The sequence below is a fragment of the Nyctibius grandis genome, chromosome 1 (genome assembly GCF_013368605.1).
Source record: "Nyctibius grandis isolate bNycGra1 chromosome 1, bNycGra1.pri, whole genome shotgun sequence".
NCBI classification, from domain to species: domain Eukaryota; kingdom Metazoa; phylum Chordata; class Aves; order Nyctibiiformes; family Nyctibiidae; genus Nyctibius; species Nyctibius grandis.
Window position 1 is genome coordinate 95,570,226 of NC_090658.1, and position 26,504 is coordinate 95,596,729.

The following is a 26,504-nucleotide window of genomic DNA, read 5'->3' on the forward strand; positions in this document are numbered from 1 at the left end:
TACCTGGACACTGATCAGTTCTTTCAGGGAGAATATATTTTGCTTAGTTTCAAACTGGCTTTCCCTGATGTGATCTTATTTGTTCCCTGCTACTAAGGAGAGACACCAGAAAAAGGAACTGTCTGTGAAATATATTAAAAAAAAAACAGTAAACATAGGTAGTTTTTAACTGTCCTGAGAAATATGTGTTTATTTTTCTTTTTTATTTGATTTAATTTACTGACAAAATATAAGTCTCATATTAGTTCAGTAAGAAAAAGAAAACACAGTGGCTGGGCAACAGTAGAGGACAAAATACAAATTCTGTCTAACTGGAAAGCCCAAAGAACAAAAAGACAATTTGTGTTCTTCATGACAAACTCTTTAAATCCACTACAAGACTACTGCTGATGCCTAACTTTGACATGCAAACCGAAACATCTAAAAATAAAATATTAATTTTAAAATTTAAAATAATTGTTTGTGAAATAATTTATCTACATTGTAATGCATGAGAAAGAGGAGGAAAAAAAGCCATTCTTGCTTACATCTATTATTTTGTTTGTTCCTTCAGAGGCTTGTCTAGTTCTTCAGGGTCATCCCCTCCATTTGCAGATATGGAAGCTGAGAGACCGAGCCTGGTTTGGCCAAACTCGACAGCAGAGAAGGGAGCAGAAGATCCCAGGTTCCCTCACTTGTAATCAGAAGCCTAAAACTGTACCTGGTGCGTGCTGGCTCCCAGGTACCAATCTGGCTCCTATGAAAATAATGAATACCAGAGAAAGACTTGAAGTTATTTAAAAGGTACTTCATAATTATAGACGTCCCCTTCCTCAGGGTGGGACAGATCTCTCAAGTAAATGTAGCATGGAAATTACAAAGAAAACAGTTGGCTAGCCCAGTAGGAGAAATTACTCAGGACAACTCAAACCAGAAGTCAAACTTAGGTGGTATAGGCTCTGACTGATGGTACAGAATCTGATGTGCCTTTATGGGGAATATGAGTTGACTGGTGCCCTGATTTACATACCTATATAGGGTACCTAAAATTCAGCACTATGCATAGCAACTTTTAGATCATCGTTATGTGACAATGCTTTGAGCCCCAGACTTACCAACAATTTACCTCAAAAGTCGTCTAAGCAGAGTCCTTGATGGCCTAAATTGTCATTTTTCTGCAAGTAAAATAAACAGCTTTAGTTGTATTTAAACAGCACATCAGTGTAGTTATGTGCAGTGATTCACTGAGGTGACCATTAATGGGTCTTATTTAACCCATTTACAAGCACTTATCCTGGGTGAACGGATATTTTAGCATACAGTTTTGCCCTTCCCATGTCTTGGTTGTATATTTGTAATGCACTATTGAATTTCAGTAGAATTTTTTAATCATCTCTTTAACAATATATAATTCTTGTTGACAGCAAACCAACTAGAAGCAGCATTTCTAGATTAATTAACAGTGACCTATAATTAATCTCTACAGTACTCAGAGATTGAGTGGTCACTAGATAATATTGCTTTATCGTTAATGAGTGTTTATCATTCTTATTTGCTTCCACTGTGGCAGTTATCAAGGTTAGTTACAAAAATTCTTAATTAAATAGAAAAACATAGAAGGCACTGCCTTAACAGAAAACAGCTTGAAATATTCATGACTTAAGCATCATCTCAAAGTCTGCTGACTCCTGCCCTACAAATTTTTAATCACAGTTTTTCTATGGAGCTCAATGTTTTCCTTAAGTCATACCTTGATGCTAAACAACACTGAAGCATGTTCTAGGATTGTTCCTGTTCCTTTATTTCTGAAAGATAAGAGAATGTTTTATTAAATGTTTGTCTTCTCCAACATGTGAAGGTCTCAAAAATACATTTTTAAATCAAAGCTTTGATAAAGGATTTCTGATTCCTGGCTCAGGCTTCACTAACAATTCTCTGCATACTAATTAAGTAAATCTCTTTATTGCACATTCTAAAAATGTAGTCTGATGCTTAAATTAGAGTCCTAATGGAATTAAAGGATTACATTCCTACCAAATTCTATAGGGAGTTAACTACCTAGAATGCTCTGAAGAAACAGAATCACAGAATCACAGAATCACAGAATCACAGAATGTTAGGGATTGGAAGGGACCTCGAAAGATCATCTAGTCCAATCCCCCTGCTGGAGCAGGATTGCCTAGACCATATCACACAGGAACGCGTCCAGGCGGGTTTTGAATGTCTCCAGAGAAGGAGACTCCACAAGCTCTCTGGGCAGCCTGTTCCAGTGTTCGGTCACCCTCACCGTAAAGAAGTTTTTCCTCATATTTATATGGAACCTCCTGTGTTCCAATCTGTGACTTTCTCTAATGATGCACTTTCAGATGTCACCAGAAACAGCAGATTCCACCACCCTCAGAAAAATTCCCTACACTTCCAATTGTTGCAGATCGAGGGCTGAAGCAACTGAAAATAACATATTGGGGGAACTTCACCTTTCAGCTATAACATGCTTATAAATGCTTGCTAAATCTTACCTGGTTCATAAAGGTAGTGCTTATATGACTACACTATATACATATTATTATGATATATAAAATATACAAAGACAAGTATTGGTACTACTAAAGAATGATCTTTATGTAGTAGTCAAATTTTCTCCAGTAGAAATTCCGATCATGTCCACTGTTGCCTTGCATTGTGCTTCTGGCAAAGTCTTCTTAATTTGTTTTGTTAGAACAATAAAACACTGTGCATGAAACACTATACATAAAGCATTAATCTGAGCACTGAAAATCACAAAAAGATTGTGAAAATAAAAAAAAAAAAGCGGATCTTGTTTGGTCCCAGCCCAGTCTCCATACTAGCTGGTCTGAGTAGTTAAAATTAGGCAATCGCGGGAAGCAAGGGAGGTTACCATTGTTTAAATCCTAAGTAAAAATAGAATACTGATTGGGTTCAAATGAAGGTTGTTCTTAAAGTAACTCACACTTACACTACTAGAAAACAGATTCTTCCTGCCAGTCTAGAGACTTCCTATGTTAAAGCACAGTCACACAAAAAACTCTCAGTGGGACAAACTATTACAAATGCCCACCCGGTAGCTTTTTTAGGTGCAATGCAATGCTAAAAAACATTCTGGAAAATAAAAGTAAGTACGGAACAGTTACACATGCCTAATATGTAACCAGAATAGTTATTTGGGAAACTGGAACAGAGCTGTTTGAAAAGTGTATTCACTCACTGACAGTTCTTGGCCTGGTTATAACTATGTGCTTGAAACAGCATTTCCCATCACTGTTTCTTGTTCTCCCTCCATGCAGCACCTTCCCTCCCCCACTCCCAGTTGGGCATCAGATTGTGCCAGCCCTGAACACTGCTGCAATTTACTGCTGAGTCACACCATTTCACTGCTGTCACAGAACATCATCATCACTGCTCTGATAAGAATATCACAACAGCAACCTTTTGGTATGAGAAAGGAGAGGGGCTTCCCAGCCATACGCAGTGGAAAAGCTGAGTTTCGTATGTTCTTTCAGAAAAAGCTGTCTTCCTCTTCGAAGGAAGTTCCCTGTGTTTTCTGATCACTGGTTTGGAAAGAGCACAATTATCTCTCTCCATGATTTCGCCTGTGCTCACATGTGATACTTCTGGAATGCCCAAAGGATCAATGCTTGAAGGCAATGGGCACTAGAAGAGGCTTCCGTTGTTTATTGTGGTGCTACTGAAGTCTTCTGGGGTTGACAGATGCTGCTCCGGAAGGTTAATAAGATGAAGAAAGCTCTTCCAGCTGGACCGTAAGAGGGATTATGTCTGAGCAGCAGATAAACAGATTATTCCAGAAACAGACACTGCTTTTTTTTAAAACTTTGACACTCTTGTCTTACCCCTCCAGTCCCCCAGGCTAGAAGTGTGTGTGTGTTGGAGGGGTTTGTCCAGCTCTTGCATTCTGGCACCTGTTGCATGCTTTGCCTAGTTGCAATTCAATGCAGTCCAAGGCTGGGGACACCTGAAAAATAATAATAAAAGAGGGAAGACATTTGTGGATTTTAGTTCTTTAAGAAAAAGAAGATTCTTCTACTTGACCTAAATATTCTTATTTCCTGCATGATTGTTCTTGAAAACTGTGAATGATCAAGAGACAGCATGCATTTGAAAACTGGATTAATATTTTTGATCATTTGCCTTGCTCTCCAAGCTCAGGGAAGCAGAGGTAAGTTCATATATAAAAGGTTTATACTAATTTATGTTGTATGCGTTGAAAAAAAAATTAAATATTAGGATATTTTCACATTACAGAATTCTTTGTTTTGAATTTGGTGTTTTGAAAATTCAGCCAGAGACAATATAGTTACTGACACAGCTATAAAGTTGAAAAAAGGAAAAGTTGGCAAGATTTCTTATATGTGTTTCCCAGGCTTTACAATATCTGTAAGAGATGCCATTTAGTTTCAATTTACCTGCATATGTTCTGTTCTGATAAAATATAATTTCAAAAATAAATATATGGAAGGCACAAAATAGCTGAAAGAACATCTAAGTGCTGACATTGTTAAAGATGGTCTGCCATCCTTGAAATGAAGAGAAAGTAGTGAAGTATATCTTCATATTTACTAGCCATTGTCAGAAACAACTTCAAAAACTTTTAGATATACAAATTCTGGAGGAATAAACCATACTGGCACATATACAAAAAATAGCAATACTAGTAAGGATTACTGTAATAATAATTGTAAAATTATTTGCAAGGAAACAACAGCTAACTATTGCTCCTTTTAAAAACATAAAAAAGTTCACAGCAGTTTTAAAGTTTCTTCAACAACAAAACCCAAAAGATGATGATGTGATTTTTCCCTGTTCAGTTCCATATTTAATAGATCTAGATCTTTGGGGAACATGTTTAATTTTGGGGGAGGTTTCTTACTAACTTTTCCATCTATGCTTTGATATTTATATAGTTGAATTAAAAGCCAACATTACAACTGCTTTCTGCTTGCCCAAGTGAATGACCTCCTATTTTATGTCAATCTCAGGCATGCTAATTAAATACAAAGAATGTAAAATGATAACAGAGAAGTCTCCTCAATCATATTTATGGTATTTAAATATTTGTAAAGAGACAGTGTGAAACATAGTCTGCTGTAAATACCACTTGGAAAGTTTTATTTACACATCACATTTTTTTTTGGCCTTGCTTTTCTTTGCACAGATTTTCTTAAAAACAAAAAAAAAGAACACAGTTCTTGTATCTCACTGAAATTATATAAATCTTCTCTAGTGGACAATTACAGTACTGAAAAAAACCTTGGAAAAAAGTAATGTATTAGCTAACACTAGATTTATATTCTGTTGCTCTTTGTTTTTACTTTTTAATTCTATGTAAATAGTGTCATTTAACCGTTAATGATATTTTGGAAATGTGGCAAAAAATGAAAGAATGAATCACAGAATCAACCAGGTTGGAAGACACCTCAGGGATCATCGAGTGCAATCGTTGAAAGTGATAGTTCATGTCTGACAACAAGAAAAAGTATATCAAAATGCACTGCTTTTGCATTTAAGTTGCATATTCTATGATGGAAAGAGATAGAATGAATTCCAGGTAATTCTTGCATGCTTGATGGTATCATTACGGTCCATATTTATAATTCTGAACTGAGAAAGTGATAATGTAAAAAGTGAGGTCATACAGTTTCACGTATTGCAAATTGTGATTACATATTACATTTCCCATAAAAGACTCTGGCAAAATTCTGGGAGGATATCTTGACAGAGAGGAATACAGAACTATATATTATCTCCCTAAGAGATGTAGTAGAAGATTTGGTGCATAGAATGTTTATCAACACTCTGGAAGCAATAATGAATAATAAACTTCACATAGCATTTTGCTATGTAGCAGTCTTGGAACTTTCTCATTTTTGAGATGGCTTTCAGGGGAAAAAATATTTTCCTATACATGTATGTGACTGATAATTTGAAAAATTCCTTCCCACCAGTTTTATAAAGTACATGTGGTGTGCACAAATGCATAATAATTAGTTTTTATTGCCATGTAGTCACGTCATATAATATTTTAAAACCACATTATCTCAAATATATGCACACAAATCTCAAAAGACTTAATGCTTGTGTTAAGAAACTTCTTTACCAGCACAGGGATGCTTCCAGAACTGTTATTTTATGACTTAGAATTAGGGTCAGATACTTAGGGAAAATATTTTCAAAAGTACACAGGCTCTCCCAGTAGTCTGAATACTTACGTTAATTACCCACTAGTGATCCTAACATAGAAGATTTGAGGCTTTTAGGGCTGTTCAAGATTGCAGTACATGTCAACTATGACAGACTAGGAAACAAGAGACAAAGATATAAAATACACCCATCTTAGAAGAAAAAAAATAGAACTAATAATCTCTAATATTATTAGTCATAATAATAACTAAAAACTCATAGAACTAATAACCAAAGAATTAATAAATCTAATAATATTTATAGGGTTATTAAGTTGGTCTTTTTTTTCCCTCATGAACAAAACCATCTTAAATTCAAATTCCTGTTTTACTCGCATCTGTAGTTCAAGGTTAATAAAAATGCATCTTGCTCAGTAATGTCTTTAGGTCCTTCTTTCCCCTCCTTATTTTAGGACCAAAAAAGTCCTTCTCCCAGCCATTTAGAAGGCTGCCCAGGAGCACCTCCAATTCCACAGTAAAAAGGAAACTGTAGGGAGCAATATAAAGACTTCAGAGAGAGGGTGTTTGTCTTTGGCCATGACTAGTGCCAGAATCCAGGAAATGACCTCAGGATTTGAACTCAGGTCTTTGCTACTGTCCTGACACAAGCTGTCTCTAACAATGGGAAGGGAAAGTAAGGGTAAAAAAATCTTTGTAATGACAAAAAATCTATGTGCAAAATATGACAGAGGAATAATTTTTCACTGCTGAATTATAGAACATTGAAAACACGGACTAACTAGCAAAATACAGAGGAGCTTTGCACTCCCAAAGTTATACATTGATGCTGGGTACATCCTAATGCTTGATACTGAGAATGTAAGGGAGCCAGAGAGCATTCAAGGCTGTTTACTCAGTCATTCTTTACGGCACAAAGGCTTTGTGTGTGCTCTATGAAATAATTTTAATTCATTCTGACTTACCCCTTCCCGCTCGGCTGTTCCAGTTCAGCAATAAGTGTTGCAGATCTTCATTACTATAATTGCCCTTGAAAAAAGGGTTAAGCAAATTTGTGCCAAAGGGAAAGGGGAGTCAAAGAACATAAACCTTCAAAGAAAGAAAGAAAGAAAAAAAAAAGACATCTCCTTTTTGCACTAAGATTTTTTTATACTTTCATCCATAAAATAAGAACTACCAAGTTAAAGTTAGCTTTCCTGCTTGTACTTATAAACAAATGAAAAGTAAAACTTTTTTTTTCCCCTTCTCAAACAAATATAATACTGGATTATGTGTGAGTTTTAATCTTATCTATTTCCTGGCTAAGAGCCAAACTTGAATAAAAATACTAGAATATTGTCGCTGAATCATAAAGATTAATTCCAGATATAATCACACCCATACCATAGTGATTAGCGAACTATATGTGAATGAACAGTTAGATGCGTAGGATTTTTTCTCTGAAAACAACTGTGGACAAGATGATCACTATTAATAAAAAAAGGTTTTCTCTTTTTACAGGACACTAATTTATAGACCACAATAAAGTAACTTTACTTGGAGTCTTAACCTTGTAGAAATACAGATTATTGTTTATGCTGTTCTTCATTTCTCAGCTAATCCTGGTGTTCTAGTATCTTCAGCAGTGCCCTAAGTGATATGGCCAACATTCATCAGATGTAGCAAACACATTGTCTTCTTCCCAGAAGGAAAACTGTGTATGCATTCTGCTGCATTTTGATGCTTCAAAATATTTTAAATATTTGTTTTCCCCTCTGCTTTTGTACCTGTATCCTGTTCCTAGTCCCTTTGGGATTAAAATGAGAGTCTTCTGCTCATTCTCTGTCACACAATTCTTCCATTTTTGTCAGGAATTAGGTGCACTATCCTACACATTCCATGCACTTTGCAAGCCCAGCTGTGTTTCCAATAACTTTTTCCCCTTAGGAATGTGTGATATTGAACAACATACTTCCTAAAAAGAAATATCTAACTATCTGTCTGCTTGTACATACATATATACTGGCATTTAGTCACTATCAGCTGCTATTTACCAGACAGATGCTTCAGAATAGCAGCATACCTGGAAAATCTAAGATTATCAATCATCTGGGAGTAATCTGACACCAGCCACAGTGTAGGTGTGTTTATATACCCTTACATAATTGCAGCACGCCTTATCATTTTATGTAAGCATACTACCAGTTTTAACCTTACAATATAACTGTCTGACAGAGTAACACTATCACCCTCATTTCACAAAAGCATGAAGACCTGAGGTGTAACATTGAAACTGAAGCCCTGACCTATAAGAGGCATTGCAGTCATAAAGCAGAACAACATCAGAGTTTAGCAGGCTGATTCTCAAAGCAACTGCCTAGTTACATAGATGTCTGCAAATCAATAGGACCCAGGCTCATAGCTACATAGCTAAGCGTACTTAGGCCACGATGCTTATCTTTTCAGTGGTGAGGTTCTACTGGCTTTTAAATTTCTACTTCACTGCAGAGCCAAAATTACCTTCTCGTTGGCCACTCTGAACCTTTCAATACCTCTCTCAGACTTTATTCAATTGTATATTAACAATCTTGGTAACCCTGTTACCTGAAATACCAGTTTTAGTGGGTATGCTCCAGGTACTCCATTCATACATATGAATCAACACAGATCACAGAAGCCCCAGCAGTTTCAGGTAGGAGATAGTAATGCACTCATCTTTCATTTTGTGGTTACAGAACAAAATGAAGACAGTTCTAATAAAGATCTTTTCCCTTTCTTCCTCTGCCTCAAAACTATAGCAATTTCCTCTAGCTCAGAAGTTGGCCATGCTTAGAGCAAGGAATTGGACTAGGTGAGCTCCAGGTGTCCTCCCAACCTAACTTGGTGTATGCAGCTTGACACATAAGTTAAGGAAGGTTAAGTCCAAGTCACTCTCTGTCAAAATGATATGGAGGCAATTGACCAGAGACTGTAGACTGCATTGCAGAATGAGTGCCCCTAAACTGTGAGTAAAATTGACTAGTTCCAATTACACAAGTTCAAGCAAAGAGATGGCACTGTGGCTTCTGACTCCTGGAAGCTTTCTCATATGCCAACCATTCTAGTCATCATCATATTTGAATACAGTTACCTCAATAAAACCATTCTGCTCTGCGACTCTTTGACCCACACCATCACAATTGTTGAAATGTTGACATACATGGCAAAATGTTGCTGGAACTTGAATTTATGCTGCCTCATTGACTTTCTCAGAGGATGGTCTGTACATCTGGAGTAAGACTGATTAGAAAATTAATAGCAGAGGTGCTCAAGTGAGTGTTTCATCACTGCAGATTGGATGCACCCCTCCAAGAACTACTCAAACATTTAAAGCATTTTCTTGCATCCTTTGATTCAAACTGTATCAGATAATAGAATAGTATTTCAGGCCAAATGCTTCTAAGATGGCCAAGGAAATACAAATATAGACGTTTCATATGCCAACATTAAAAGCAATCATTCTTCAATGCTGTTTCTGGTCTGGGTCCTCGACCTTAAGCAGACTGTTACAGGATTCAGATGTGGGCAATGAAGCTATAGACTGCCTTTAATATTTTCCATAAATTCCAGCAGCAGTGGTTAGTAGAGTGGGTGAATAACAAGGAGGATTCTTCACCATAATTTGCCCTTATGTGTCTGAAAGAGATGATCACAGAATCACAGAATGTTAGGGATTGGAAGGGACCTCGAAAGATCATCTAGTCCCATCCCCCTGCCGGGGCAGGATTGCCTAGACCATATCACACAGGAACGCGTCCAGGCGGGTTTTGAATGTCTCCAGAGAAGGAGACTCCACAACCTCTCTGGGCAGCCTGTTCCAGTGTCTACGTTAAATGAGACATATGATTTCAAGGAAAACATGAGTTTCTCTTTCAGGTAGGAAGGAAATGTGTCAAAATCACATGTGTTGATTCATAAAGCTTTCAGCATGTTCAATATTTGTGGTTGGTACAGACTGTATTTATTGTGAGCATGCATTCACTGTTAGTCAGTATATAACTGTATTCACAAAAGCAGGAGAATCTTACCAGTGGCATGTTATATTTTCTATTCTCATCTGTAATAGGTAGATAATTCACCAGAGTTATTTTGCCATGAATTATATAGTTAGCGTAATTCAAAGATGTTAGCAAATTGTCTATTTAGAGAGGGAGAAAAAAATATGTTTATCTGTTATAAGGCCTAAGCATAAATGTCATAAAAATTGTTTCAAATTATTGTCTTAGCTTTCTTTCTGAAATTGGTTGATTTAACAATTTTGTTTCTCCACTTGGCATAGAAAACCACACAGATTTGTGTGAGTATCTGGGAGGAGGGGAACAGCTGAGGGATTATGATATCTAGTTTAGTTTCTCAGTGTTACCTACTTGCAGAAATGAAATTTTTCACACTTACTGAAAATGCAAAGCATGTTGGTTTGATGACAACAGTGATCTTTGGTACCAAAATATAAATCCAGGTTAATTTAAAGGGTTCTGCAAAAGAACCATTATCTAATGCCATCTCCCAGCTTTGAATGTCACACCATTAAAACAAAAATTTGGGGGTTTTTTATTAAAATTTAGATATTTACTACTGTCATTGCTATACCATATATTTCAAAACAATTTATCACATCCTTCTCCAGATTTATTGCCATATATGTTCTGAGGTTTATAACCAAACATTTAGTATTTTTAACATAAGGATAACAACAGGAATATAATATCACATAAGGATTCATGGGAGCCTTGCCTTATTTGAGTATTGTGTTAATATAATTCTTCATCTTCCATAAATGTTTAAAGGAGCATCATCACGTATTTCTGTCAAGAAGCAGGATTTATGAAAACCCACCATTCTCCTGAATTCTCAAGAACTAAAATCCCTTGGTACAGATTTAATTCAAAGCAAGAACATAGTCTCTAAAAGGTTGAAAATTACAGAATTCGCCTTTTAAACAGGAGCCTGGAGCTCCTCTCCTGTGCCATAGAGAGCTTGAGCACAGCTTGTGAACATGTGCAGGTGACATTTTGTCATGATGAATCCAAGCAAGATATACATGGATCAGATGTATTTTGTCTTCAGTAGGCAGAGTCTAGCATCTCCCTGACACATAAGGTGATGCTGAGTCTTGCATAACACAAGAAGTTACATGAAAGGTTCTGTAGCACTGGGTGTGTAGACACCAGCTTTGTAGCACAGAATCACAGAATCACAGAATCAACCAGGTTGGAAGAGACCTCAGGGATCATTGAGTCCAACCGCTGCCCCTACACCACCCTGTCAACTAGACCATGGCACTAAGTGCCATGTCCAGTCTTTTCTTAAACACATCCAGAGATGGTGACTCCACCACCTCCCTGGGCAGCCCATTCCAATGTCTAATAACCCTTTCTGTAAAGAAATTCTTCCTGATGTCCAACCTGAACCTCCCCTGGTGAAGCTTGAGGCTGTGTCCTCTTGTCCTATCGCTAGTTGCCCGGGAGAAGAGGCCAACTCCCACTTCACTACAACCTCCCTTCAGGTAGGTGTAGACTGCAATAAGGTCACCTCAGAGCCTCCTCTTCTCCAGGCTAAACAACCCCAGCTCCCTCAGACGTTCCTCGTAGGTCAGACCCTCCAGACCCTTCACCAGCTTGGTCGCCCTCCTCTGGACTCACTCCAACACCTCAACACCTTTCTTGAAGTGCGGGGCCCAGAACTGAACACAGTACTCAAGATGCGGCCTCACCAGTGCCGAGTACAGAGGGACGATCACTTCCCTAGACCAGCTGGCTACACTATTCCTAATAGAGGCCAGGATGCCATTGGCCTTCTTGGCCACCTGAGCACACTGCTGGCTCATGTTTAGCCGGCTGTCGATCAGCACCCCCAGGTCTCTTTCCACCAGGCCGCTTTCTAACCACTCTTCCCCCACCCTGTAGAGCTGCATGGGGTTGTTGTGGCCGAAGTGTAAGACCCGGAACTTGTTCTTGTTGAACCTCGTGCTGTTGGTCTCAGCCCATCTATCTAACCTGTCCAAATCCCTCTGAAGGGCCTTCCTACCCTCCAGCAGATTGACACTCCCACCCAGCTTGGTGTCATCTGCAAATTTACTGAGGGTGCACTCAATCCCTATGTCTAGATCATCTATAAAGATATTGAACAGCACTGGCCCCAGAACTGAGCCCTGGGGAACACTGCTAGTGACCGGCCGCCAGCTGGACTTTGCCCCATTCACCACCACTCTCTGGGCTCGGCCATCCAGCCAGTTTTTAACCCATTTAAGAGTCCACCCATCCAAGCCCCAGGCAGCCAGTTTGTCCAGGAGGATGCTGTGGGAGACAGTGTCGAATGCCTTAATGAAGTCTAGATAGACTACATCCACAGCCCTGCCCTCATCTACTAAGCGGGTCACTTGGTCATAGAAGGAGACCAGGTTGGTCGAGCAGGACCTGCCTTTCATGAATCCATGTTGGCTGGCCCCGATGCCCTGATTGTCCTGCATGTGCCGTGTAATGGCACTCATGATGATCTGTTCCATCACCTTGCCTGGCACCGAGGTCATGCTGACAGGCCTATAGTTCCCTGGATCATCCTTCTGACCCTTCTTTTAGATGGGCGTTACATTTGCTAATTTCCAGTCAGCTGGAACTTCTCCAGTTAACCAGGACTGCCGGTAGATAATAGAGAGTGGTTTGGCGAGTTCATTTGCCAGTTCCTTCATTACTCTAGGGTGAATCCCATCCAGGCCCATAGCCTTGTGGGTGTCCAACTGGCACAGCAGGTCACTAACCGTCTCCTCCTGGATCCTGGGAGGTTCACACAGCCCCCCGTCCCTAATTTCAGGCTCTGGGGGCCGAGTCTCCTGAGGACAACCGGTCTTGACATTAAAGACCGAGGCAAAGAAGGCATTGAGCACCTCTGCCTTTTCCTCATCCCCTGACACTACACTACCCTCCTCATTCAGCAAGTGGTGGAGGCTCTCCTTGACCCTCCTTTTGCTGTTGATGTATTTGTAAAAGCTTTTTTTGTTGTCTTTGACTGTAGCAGCCAAATCGAGCTCTAATTGAGCTTTGGCCCTTCTAATCTTCTCCCTACACGACCTGGCCACGTTCCTATAGACCTCCCAAGTTACCCAACCCTTCTTCCAGAGCAAGTAGGCTCTCTTTTTTTCCTTAAGTTCTAGTCTAAGTTCCCTGTTTAACCAGGCCGGTCTTTTTCCCCGACGGCTTGCCTTCCTACAGACTGGGACAGCCTGCTCCTGAATATTTAACAATTCCCTTTTGAAGCATGTCCAGCCTTCCTGGACTCCTTTGCCCTCCAGGACCGATTCCCAAGGGACTCGGTCCACCAGCCTCTTAAACAGGCTAAAGTCAGCCCACTGGAAATCTAAGGCAGAAGTTCTACTCTTGCCCCTCCTTACTTCCCCCACTATCGAAAACTCTAACATTTCATGGTCGCTACTCCCAAGACGGCCACCGACCCTCACATCTCCCACTAGTCCTTCTCTGTTCACAAACAACAGGTCAAGCAGGGCCCCTCCTCTAGTGGGCTCATTTACCACTTGCATGAGGAAGTTGTCTTGAAGCACTTGTGCAGGAAGTTTGCTAGTGGACATCGGTCAACTGAACACAGGGTCTTCCAAGCTGAAGGCCTGGACCTGTCCCCCATAGCCCTTTGCCGCAATTAGGTACTCAGGCCTCATTCCACAGGTAATGTTACTATTTAATGACATTTAAGAATGGCATTCACACAAGCCAACATACCAAACAGGAATTACCAAGCTCATCATTGTCAATATTCATTTTGAGGAACTAAAATTAATTACTTTTAATATAAATGCCTTAGCCCTCTTCTTCTCTTTTAGGAACACAGGCATTCTCCTCTGGCCAGTGTTCACCCTCTTCTGAAGCCAGGCATCAATGTCAGCTCCTTATCTTTCAGCAAAACATCCCCACAGTAGTGGATACTGCCCTCTTTACCCAGCAGTTCACTGGCTAAGTGCACTAAACCTGAAGAAGTGAGATCCAAACCGAATTTTCTCCTGTGCCTCGGCTACCCCAGTTAGCTCCCAGATAAGACCCGCTACCCACCAGGATGCAACAACTCTTGGGGCCAAGTACCCTCAGCAATTCCTCCCAAAGTTCTTTCACTGTATGCATTAGAAATTGTTAAAGAATATATTGGACCCAAAGACAAGTACAAGCAGTAAGTAGCCCCGAACATCAGCAAGAGTAAAAGGAAAGGGCCTCTACTCCCACATCTGCATGGGAATCTTCCATCCGGAGGTGTTGCATGCTTCTCTGGGAGAAGACAGGTGCTGCTTCTAGCACTCATATGCAGGATCTAGGCTGCATTTGATATAAAGCCATGCCATATTTTAATCTGTCCCTGCTCATCTAATCCCCTTCAGTCAGACCCTTCCCTTGACACTGGGACTGAGGCAATGTGTCATAAAAAAGATTTTAAAAAAGGAATATAAGGAGAGGACATGTCATGGGCACCCTGTCTGTCACTGTCAAGTGCCATTAGAATTTGGGGTTCTCGCTTCTCTCATGACAGGAGAAGACTGACTCTAAGCGAAGAGTCCAGGATATTACCTCTCTCTGTAGTTTCCATGCTCCATCTAGTGTTTAGACTGATCAGCCCTTTCAGAGATCTCAAGATAACTTTCCATGATTAGTCATCCTTGCTTTTGTTACTGGCTGAATTATCAACACAGGGGCTGTTGGCCCTGCTGTATGTTTAATTGGATCACAGCAACACATTTATGGCATCTTTGTTGAATTAACCCTCTTTGATAAGCTTTCCTCGTGTCCTATTTCAGCAGTTCCCCTTAAATAAAACTTGTCTTTTAATTAATAATTATTTTATTGTGAAGGCAATATGTGTCATTTATCTTTCAAGATTTCCTCTCTATCCTAAGAACATCTACTTATTTTTCACACTAATCTGCTTTTTCGTACATGTCAAACCTTGTGATGATTTTAATGATGAATTATTCAGACTTCAACATTTCTGTCCTGATGTCACCTTGAATTTTGCTGCTGAAACCTTTAGTTACTATTATTTTAAATTCTTCTCTTTGTATGCAATGACATCTTAATTTTCTACGGTCAAATCAAACTAAAAGTTTACTTCTGAATTAATGCTGTAGGTGAATGTTCCTACACAGAGTTTGCCTACATCGGTGAAAAAAAAAACAAACTCACACTAAAACTGGCTTTAAACAGTTTTTTTCTAGAATCCACTTAAATAACAATGTACTTTCCCTTTTTCTTCATGCAGACTATTAAAAACACATAGGAATGCTCATCTTTAAAATCTATTTCTCCTGCTTTGTTTTTTTAGTGAGGCTATAAATTTGACACAGAGTAGAGGCCTGGCCCAATTCCAAGGATTTCAGATTTTTCATTTGAGGAATGAGTGCTGTTTATCTGCCCAAAAACAAAACCTGGAGAACAGTACTATGCACTTGAGAGACCTGCATGGTCATCAAAGCACTTCTGATTAAGTCCCATACAAATAAGATTGCTATATCATACTTTGAAAATTGCTTTATCATACTTTGAAAATCTTTTGTTATATTTGTCTACGTTCAGGACTAGAGTTCAGGAACTCTAAAATTTAATAATGGCTGACAGTGACTGTGTAGATCACCATGGTAAAACTACCTCAACTTTTTCCCTCAAATATGCCACCTGGAAAATGCGGACAATGATGTAGATTCTTTCATGTGAGAATAAGGAAGGAGAGTTACAGCTTTGTTTAAGACACCCCAGAGATTAAGCTAAAGCACAGTAAAAAGTTACCAGACTTTGACAGTTATCTGCCCTTCTGCCCTATAACCATCAAAGAAAACTAAAAATCTTAGGCATACCTTTTAAAGGTAAAACTGAGACAGTCACCTTTGTGAAACAACAAAGCTAAATAAAAAAATGTCAAATTGGGCAGGGTAAACAGTAAACATATTAACTGCATAGGTTTGTTTAAGAGAAGAGAATGAGAACAAAAAAGTTTACAAAAATTACTTCTTTTAAGAAGAGCAAAACAACCTAGTATTATTGGGATTTTTCACATGATCAAATGATGTATCCTGTAAAATTTGCACCACTCCAATTTACTCAATTACTATGTTGCATGGTAAAAAGAAATGGGATCAGCTAACATATATGGGTACAATTTCATCATAGCACAGATCTTTCTAGATTTTTTTTCACCCCAGGAAACTGAAAGCCAAGCATCTAAAAAGTTGTAGATGGAGGCATATTATAGTAAAGTACATGGCTGAACCGTCTGCGAGCCTTAGGTTAAAAATTCTCAGTTCAGAATTTCCACAGACACAAGGAAAAGCACAGATCTGAAGAATTATGAAGAAATAATGTTTGTTCCAAAAGACAGGTTTTCTTCCATTCCTATTCAGTAAATATTAGGAAATAAGTATTGGACAATCATGTGGAGAAAGGGATTGATGCTTCCTTCAATTCAAATTTTCCTTAAGTTTAGTAAAAAAGTGATTTCAAGAACTGATGATAGTAGAAGTTACTCTAGTAAGGGAAATTTATTAACCACAAGATATAAATGGAATTAAACCTATTACAGTACGCATATGTGACAGATCCCTCCCACAAAAAAAGTGGAAATCGAAGGGAAAGAATGAAAAGAGAAAAAGTTTACACCTTTACAGTAATTTTTTCAGTTGATTTGTCAGCATTCAGGTACCCATATACCACATCTGTCTTACATTTCCTCCCTTAAAGTTTTCCAATTATCTACAAATTTTACACTTTTCTTTCAAAGCAGTTCTTTCAAAATATCTTTTATTCTACATTTTTATTTATTTTTCATCTGTAATATCTGTATCAAATGTATGAAAAAGCAACCAAAAAAAAGCTATTTCCAAATTAACTTTAACACCTTCATTAATATGTATGCAAAATTTTGAAGGATAATCTAAAAGATACTAATTGCTCCTGTCACATGATCCTGCAAAATGCCATATTTCATTTCATTTAAATGTGTACCTCAAATGCTATTTTTCTCATTAACATTTTTAAATTAAATTTAGCTGCTATGTCATGTAATACTGCATCACAAATACTTAGGAACTGGAACCAAATGAGTCATGAATTTTTGTATGCCTTTTAAGACTGGGGTTCCTAGGCCTGAGCCTATTTTAACACCCTAGAAGCATTTCCATTTTTCATAACTGAATAGTTCCCTACGTGAAACTTAAGCCAAGATCTTCAATTCCCACTAGCTGATTTCACTTTTTTCTGCTGTAGCTGTTCCACTTTGCCAGGAATAGTTAAAGATCTATTGAGATACAATGCCAGAGCATTCACAACACCTATCATCCAGTCACAAAGAAACATAATTGTAGTCTGTTCTGATTAATACTTCAGTTTATGTAAGGGAAGGATAGAGGACTGTACTGTGGAGGAAAAGAGGGAGACTGGAAACAGTTCTTTCTTTCCTCAAAGACAATCAGACTACTGTTCAGCTTTTGAAAGAAATTGTTTCAGGGTCCAGTTCTTGGGATAGGTTCAAGACTATGAACCTGATGTGAAGGGAGATGTTCTTTGAAGCCCAAAGGAAAGATAAGAATATCTCAAAAGGCTGCAGATTTAAGGTAGAACTATTTCTCATTTTACTTATCTGCTAGCATAAACACCTTTTTACACTGTAAGCTGATACAGGTGTGCTTCACTTTCCCCAAGCTCCAGACCGTTACTTATCACTGTACTGTAAATTTCCCTACAGGGTGTTATGCTTACAAAATGAGTTGCTGTAGCACAACGTTCAAGCACTTAAGTGTTGTTTGTGGATCTAACCCAAAATTGCTTTTGAAATCAAGATTTAGGGCTTCTGAAACTTGTACCCTGTGTGTCCTGGAGTCATGTGTTGAGATGTAAGGAAATTAGTTACCACATCTCTGGAGTCCCAGTTCCCCTGTGTGATCACAGGATATTTCTCCTCAGCACATTAATTCAGTCAGGGTATTGACACCAATATAATGTAACAAAAAGAACTCTCGGGTTCATGCCTGTTTTCCAGATGTAATCTTGCATTGGATACCTACTACCTATGCAATGTATCTTTATGTACATGCTTACTTTTTATCTTTTCCAGAAATCCCTAATAAAATAAACCGTGGTGAAGCCAAACATCTTGCAGATGCCTCAGGGTCAGACAAAACAGAAAAAACAACAAAGAGGTCCAAAGTATCAACCATAAGGCGGATATTTGACATGGCAAAACACCGAACAAAGAGGTCACCCCTTTTCTCAACTGGTGTGAAAGCTTGCCCACAAGAATCAGTGAAGCAGATTTTAGCCAGTCACCAAGCTTACTACAGGTTAAGAGGTAAGATGATGATTGTAGCATGTACTTCCTCCATGAAAGTATTTATTTTAATTGAGGAAACACAATGATTTTCCAGAATCTTGTTCTTTAGCTCTAGGCTGTGTATGTGATATTTGCTTTATGCTTTATTTTTACATAGATAATCAAATTTTACATGTACATCACATGGTTCAAGACAGATAGTTACCAGAACAGAATAAAACAGCACACTCGAAGGACTAATGAACTCAGTGTAATTGCATAGTGTTCTAACACGGTAGAAAGTAAAGATCAAATTATGCTTGCACAAGCATGTAAAGATGTATCACCTTTCTCAAAAGTGCAGCAGGTACCATCATTGCTACTCGGAATTAATCCCACCAGCTCAAGACAAGTAATGAAACTATTCATTGGTCACTGCAAAAATATGTTGGTGTATCTGTAGTTATATTAAGTCTGTGGCAGTGTTGGTATGCTACAAACACTGAGACAATTGCCAGCAGCTCATGCAAACACCTTAGTCTTATTTTTTTAAAAGTCTAGAATGTTTTTTCTGCCTTTTCCCAATTAATTCACTCCCTCCCCAGTCCCTTCTTTTCCTCCCTTGACCATAGACAGCCTATAGAGTTACCACTCCAGTTTTAGGTCCCTAGAGAGAACAGCGCAACAACCGTCTGGTTTTTATATTTCCTCTCTTCCCCTCTCTACCTCCCCCAATCTTTCATTCTGTGGCTGTTCCAATTTATATTAGAAGAATGCATATTTTTGTGGTGCAGCTAGATGGTCCAAAGCTAATTCTAAAACCTAGTCAGCACTCCTGGGATGCAAGTATCTAAAGCAATATCTACTCTCTAAATCAACTTTGCTTATCTATTATTTGTCATCTATATTGGTCTCCAACCATTCACATAACTTGGCTGCTCCTCAACTCTCTTTCAAGGAACCATCTAGTTCCCTCTGAAATGAAATGTGGATGCTGAGCCGCAAAAATTTTACACCAGCAGCCACTTGCTATAGGCAGCATGGGCAAACTACACCAACATCTGTAGCCATTCCTACAGGTGTAAACATATTTGGTATCCATTGTGGGACTGAATTCCAACCCAATGGGCATTAGATAGAATTCTGAAATGTGTTAAAGAGGCTGATCCAAAAAGCCTTTCTTAAATACTAATTAATCCTGGAAGTCCCTAAAACTCACTGGTCACATCCCTGACTGGGCTGAAAACAAGCTATCCTTGGACAGCCTGGTATCATTGACCAAACCTCAAAGAACTGCAACTATGACATTTTCATTTAAAAACTGATGATGACAATACTACCACCTTTTTGGAGAGCAGCACATCAGCTGGGGTATTGGGCTCTATAAGTCTTGTAGTGCAAGCAGGTTTGAACTTAGAGGTTTAAACTTACAGCTCCTCTTTCCCTACACCCATTCCCTTTTGTGAACGTCCTACACTCACAAAATTCTTTGAGTAGGGGTCACCCACTTCTTCAACTTAGGCTGGAGTACTTCCCCAAAAGTAAACAAGAGAACAGATGACTGCAGCTGAATAATTTGTACACTCATTCAGAAAAAGGTGTTTCTGCTCCCTTGAATAGTTTCACATTTTCCATTACAATGTCCTTAGTTAAAACCTCAAAAAAATCTTTCCTTCAAGGAAAGATCAGAACCTAAGACTTCTGCCCTCCCAGCTGAGCATGCTAATTTAACTGATTCAAGTGATAAATGAAAAAAAAAGGTAGAAGTGAAAATGTGGTGATGCAAGCATTATCCTTGAAGCTGTAATCACAGTACAAACCATCATGAAAAGATAATCTGGTAGCCGTGCTGGAGTCTTACAGCCTGTGCCTATCTGTGGGACAATCTTACCTTCATTTTGTTTTGTAGACATACCTTTAGGTCCGTTCTTTTCCTTATCTAAAGTCTAAGAGACCACTTCTACCCCTCCAAGTCCCATGACACTTTTAGAACTGTAACAGCACAGTGGATCATATCTGTCCTCTAGAGGATTGTACTGCTTCCTAAGAAAAATTACACATTTTTTTTTTTACATATATATATTCTGTGCTTTCAGGAATGAGCACACAACACAAAGCAGCTCAGATACAGGAGCTCAGACAGTTGCTATTGGATAACCTGAGCATGCTATGACCCTATACCAACTCTGAAATAGCACACCATAGCTTAAGTCACCATGAAGATAGTCCCTTATGTGGGGCAAACTGGGAGCATGCACGGAATCAGCTATGACGCCTCCTCAGCTGACCATGTGTCATGTTTATCTAAACCCTGGTAATTGGATTACTTTTCTTCAGATAATATATCTTTAATCAGCAGTTACTGTGCAGAAAGACAAATACCAGGGAGCTGTGAGTGAGAAAAAGATGATAGAAAGTAGCCTTAACTGCTAGCTCATAATGAATAAATGTCTTCAAAAGACAGCTTGTTCTTTTTAATAATCTGAACGCATCTGCTCCACATACAGCTGCTCTACTGGCAGGGCAGGTCATTCCTGAGTTATTGTTGAGGTGCCCTAACGCAGCTAGGTGAGTACATCCCTACAGCAAGTTTAGAGAATACCTGGAGAAACTGATTGCACTAACTTCAGAGACACCGATATTTTAGATAATGCAGATAATTATCTCACTCTAAGTCAAAGCAGGTATCAACTACTGAAAATAAATGTCCCATCTCACAGTAATGAACTTTGCAAAATAAAGCGCTAAAGGTGATATCTTTTAAATTGCTAGCAAGTTTTTGTTAAAATGGTTTTTCTAAGATGTTTGAAAATCCCCTTCTCTAAAAGCATTTAAGTTTAAACAACGTTTTGAAGAAGTGTGTTCCTTCATCTTGAGTGACTCTGCTTATTTTCACAAAGCCAAAAATACAGCTGGCTTTGTTGACTCTAACAATACCAGAGGAATCAACAAGTGGTGACAGAGGCAGTCACCCATTAATGGGAGGGTATAGTGATAGCTGAGATAAACTGAACTGATTCTGTTCAAAACACATTGGTTCTAGCAGCTACTGAGCCATGTTGGTTATCCTACACAACTGAGTTCACAGTTCCTGCAGAGGGCAACCTGCGTTAAGTGGCTATCACAGAATCACAGAATCAAAGAATCACAGAATGTTAGGGATTGGAAGGGACCTCGAAAGATCATCTAGTCCAATCCCCCTGCCAGGGCAGGATTCCCTAGACCATATCACACAGGAACGCGTCCAGGCGGGTTTTGAATGTCTCCAGAGAAGGAGACTCCACAACCTCTCTGGGCAGCCTGTTCCAGTGTTCGGTCACCCTCACCGTAAAGAAGTTTTTCCTCAAATTTAAGTGGAACCTCCTGTGTTCCGGCTTGCACCCATTGCCCCTTGTCCTGTCAAGGGATGTCACTGAGAAGAGCCTGGCTCCATCCTCTTGACACTTGCCCTTTACGTATTTATAAACATTAATGAGGTCACCCCTCAGTCTCCTCTTCTCCAAGCTAAAGAGACCCAGCTCCCTCAGCCTCTCCTCATAAGGGAGATGTTCCACCCCCTTAATCATCTTTGTGGTTCTGCGCTGGACTCTCTCTAGCAGTTCCCTGTCCTTCTTGAACTGAGGGGCCCAGAACTGGACACAATACTCCAGGTGCGGCCTCACCAGGGCAGAGTAGAGGGGGAGGAGAACCTCTCTCGACCTGCTAACCACACCCCTTCTAATACACCCCAGGATGCCTTTGGCCTTCTTGGCCACAAGGGCACACTGCTGGCTCATGGTCATCCTGCTGTCCACTAGGACCCCCAGGTCCCTTTCCCCTATGCTGGTCTCCAACAGCTCTGCCCCCAACTTGTACTGGTACGTGGGGTTGTTCTTGCCCAGATGCAGGACTCTACACTTGCCCTTGTTATATTTCATTAAATTTCTCCCCGCCCAACTCTCCAGCCTGTCCAGGTCCCTCTGAATGGCTGCGCAGCCTTCCGGCGCGTCAGCCACTCCTCCCAGTTTTGTGTCATCAGCGAACTTGCTGACAGCGCACTCTATTCCCTCATCCAAGTCATTAATGAATATATTGAATAGAACTGGTCCCAGAACCGACCCTTGCGGGACTCCACTAGATACAGACCTCCAACTGGACTCTGTCCCACTGACCACCACTCTCTGGCTTCTTTCCTTCAGCCAGTTCACAATCCACCTCACTACCCGATCATCCAGACCACACTTCCCCAGTTTAGCTGCGAGGATGCTGTGGGAGACCGTGTCAAATGCTTTACTGAAATCGAGATAGACCACATCCACAGCTTTACCATCATCTGTCCACCGGGTTATGTCCTCATAAAAGGCTATCAAGTTGGTTAAGCATCACTTCCCCTTGGTGAAGCCATGCTGAGTGCCCCTAATGATCCCCCTATCCTTGATGTGCCTAGAGACAGCACCAAGGACAAGTTGTTCCATCACCTTTCCGGGGATGGAGGTGAGGCTGACCGGTCTATAGTTACCCAGGTCCTCCTTCTTGCCCTTTTTGAAGACTGGAGTGACATTCGCTTTCCTCCAGTCCTCAGGCACCTCTCCCGTTGCCCACGACTTAGCAAAGATGATGGAGAGTTTATTTCTGCAGTTAAGCAGGGAACACCACGCAGCACTTCCCGGCTGGCTCTGTTCTAGCTTGAGGATAATTTTGGATCTCTCAGTGATTTTAAACATGGGCCAGGTACAGCCAGGATTCATTCTATGTTTAGTTTGAGGATATGCGAAGTGACATAAGTGAAACCTGAATATTTTGGGTGTGGGGAAGGGCTGGTATCTGAACAGAAATCCAAAGACATATATTAGAACAGTTAGTCAGGTATGCAGTAGCTGTTTGGAGGAGGGAACAGTTTATCCTCCAGAAACTTTTAGAAATGGTTTCAACTTACCAAAAAGAGCAAACTTCAACAAGATGTTGGTACAAGTGCACTCAGAAGTGTAGCCCCACCCGGCCACTTGTGACTCAAAAATTAACTTTTGCAGACATATCTAAGACCTGTGTTATCAGAATCATCAAGGGAAAGTAAACCCTATAAAGTATTTCTGGGCACTCATAATGGAGCTGCTGCTGCTTTCTTCCTTCCCTCACATACTCATGCATGTCATGATCCTCACTCACAGTGCTAGAGAACAACATCTTTGCAGTAGGAACTTATCTTCTACAAGTTTTCCCTGAAATGCCTGACAGAGGTCTGACTGCTAGAAAATAGATCAAAAAACTGGACACCAAGCCCAAATACGCATTCTAATATATTTCATAAAATACTACAGCTGAACTTTACAGCTTGCTTTCATAAGGAGTGAGCCAACAGAATATGTAAATATATTCGTCTCCATTGTTATATTATGTGTTTTACATAATCTCATGTTATTGTCAGTTTGCACCCAGTAAATGAAGCTCCCTTAGAGCCATTGCTGAATACCCCCTTTTCAAAATCTCCCCCACTGTCTTATTCCATTTATGTTCATTTTCATTTCCCCAAGTGATGCAGAATGCTACCATTCTCTCTGCAGCCACAGTACCTGTTAATCTTGTCTGATGTAGCCTGGCATTTAACTGGGTGATTCGTCACCGTGGAGGAGATATTTAACATTGAACAAACGACTGTGTACAGTTGTGTAGAGAGGAGGGCAACTGTGTCCTTTCCAAAGGATTTTTACCTATACTAAGTCCTTCAATTTTTCCAGAGCTGCTTAAAGAAACATAAAAGCATGTATCTGCTGCAGAATATCCTTAAGACTTTGAAAAGATTAATTACATTGAAAATTTAAAATATAGGCAAATCATTTTAGCTTGCTACACTTAAAAAATATTTTTCCATTAAAAATACTTCTTTATATGTGTATATCAAAATCATAAATATGTTCTGTTTAGCTTGTTCTATGTACGGTTAACCATTCTAATGTGCAAAACCTTTGTATACAGTTAAAACAATTATCCAAGTATGAGGACTGCTAGATATTTTTTTTTTCTCCACCTCTCACTAGAATGTCCAGTATGTATCTTTGTAGGTGTGTACATTTGAGGTGAAAGAAGTGTGCTTTGTGTTTGTTCCTTATTTATGATGATGATGTCAGGCCAAATTAACCTCTCTTTTAAAACGGGGGAAACAAGCAATCCTTAACTCAAAGAAGGTTAATCCTTCAGCATAGAGGCAAATGGCTGTCAACTCAAAAATACCTAAGAAACCTAAATACCGAAAAATACCTAGAAGCTGGATTTATTTACTAAGTACAGTAAAGTGTATAAATCCCAAATCACTTTAAAAAGGCTTTCAAGTTTACTTTTTGGTACAAAGCATCCATCCCCAGCCCCTTTCTTCTTACTCAGTCTGCCAGGAAGCTGTGTGGGAAGCCTTCCGTATTTTTCTGGATCGGATTCCTGATACTTCTGAATATCAGAACTGGGTTACTGCCTGCCAGAGGGAAACCTTCTGCATATTTGACATTGGCAAAAACTTCAGCAATTCCCAAGAGCACCTGGAAATAATCCAACGGGTAAGGTTTACTGACATTTGTTTAGGAACTGGGGGAGACTTCCAAGACCCTCCCCATCTGCTTATATGAGGGCAAAGTATTGCTCAGGAAGAGGAGGGGGCATGTATTAGAAGGAAAACATAAAAGTACAGTAAACGAAAGAGCTAACAGGTTTCTGTGCAATGGTTGGATACACCCACTAGTAAAATGCTGTTTTTCTTAATCTTTTCGCAGCGAGTAAAACATAGAACCTTCCAGGAAAGGTAAGTAGCACATGTAGAACCTTGCCACTTGGTGTTACTGCCTTTTTTTGAAAAAAAAAAAATGTGTAGATGTGTGTGGATGTGAACAGATACACAGATAGCACTGTGGTGTATTTGGTGTGTGCTGTGAGAGATGTGTATACTGTAATTGTCATAGTACACAGTAATTGGATCATAAATAATTAATGTGGCCAAATGTCTGAGTTTCCTGTTAATTTTGAGACACCGCAGAATGTCCTCTTAGACTAATGTGAGCAAGAAACCCTGACAAAGCCACAGCTTTGCGTTAGACTAGTGTTGATTGGGAGTGTGACAAATTACCCACTATTGCTATAATTCTCAAAGGAAAGTCAGAGAGGTGAACAAAAATTTATCTGGGAAGCTACATTAAGCACCTTCACTTTAGCTTTCCCCTGTATTTTTACATGTCATGATAGTGTTAACTAATGTGATGCTTTATTCTGTGAACTCTTGAAAAAAAGTATGCTTCTGGCAATGCTCAGAAGTCTGAGAATAGTAGGATTAAAGTTACAATACTGAACTGTCTCTCTGCATATAAATACTACAGTACAGCCAGACAAATCATTGTCCACAGTTTCTCTGATTAATGCATTATTTTTTCCTTCAAATTATCAGATTTTCAGGTGCAGCAAATAATCTTTTCCATTCATAAATTTTACTGTCTCATGATCAGATATCTTATGTATCTACTCATTATGACATGGGAGCTTTGAGTGTTCTCCTTTCTCAGAAATGTATTTTTAATAACGTAGGGCCTAATTAAACTCCCTTGGAAGTCCAAAGGAAGGTCTTTTCATGCAGTCTAGTGCAAACAGCAGCAGCAAGGCAATAAGTGAAGAAACTGATCTCAGAGTTCTTATGGTCTTTGTGAACAGTATGGTTTTTGCCAGAAACAATTCAGAAGGTGAAGTAAATTCTATGAAATTGTATTTTAGATGGAAATACAGGCAGCCATGATTATCCACTGTTGGACTTCACCTGTACTACTGTGTGGTTTGGGAAAGGTTTTGTATCTTCTGTAGATGCCACATGGAGAGATCAGTCTCCTGTTAAAGACACAATATATAATTAGTTAATTTTGTGAAAACATTACAAATGATACTTTAGTTCTCACCACACAAGATATCCAGAGGATATGGTAAATCAGGAGTTGTTCATGCTCTTTGTTTATGTTATTAAACATCTAGGTTGGTCCTGTATAGAAATGTATCCCAGCCGTCTTTTCTGTCTATGCTATAAGCTTCATGTTGTCTCAA

General features: G+C 39.4%; 1 protein-coding gene across 1 annotated transcript in view; it reads left to right on the top strand.

The window, feature by feature from the left end:
• Positions 1–4,107: 4,107 nt before the first annotated feature.
• Positions 4,108–26,504, top strand: part of IMPG1 (interphotoreceptor matrix proteoglycan 1) — a 65,841-nt gene continuing 43,444 nt past the window's right edge. Inside the window, exons 1-4 of the mRNA XM_068413643.1 lie at positions 4,108–4,174; positions 18,267–18,500; positions 24,819–24,985; positions 25,199–25,227. Coding sequence (XP_068269744.1) covers positions 4,108–4,174; positions 18,267–18,500; positions 24,819–24,985; positions 25,199–25,227 — 497 coding nt within the window. The remainder of the gene's footprint in view (positions 4,175–18,266; positions 18,501–24,818; positions 24,986–25,198; positions 25,228–26,504) is intronic.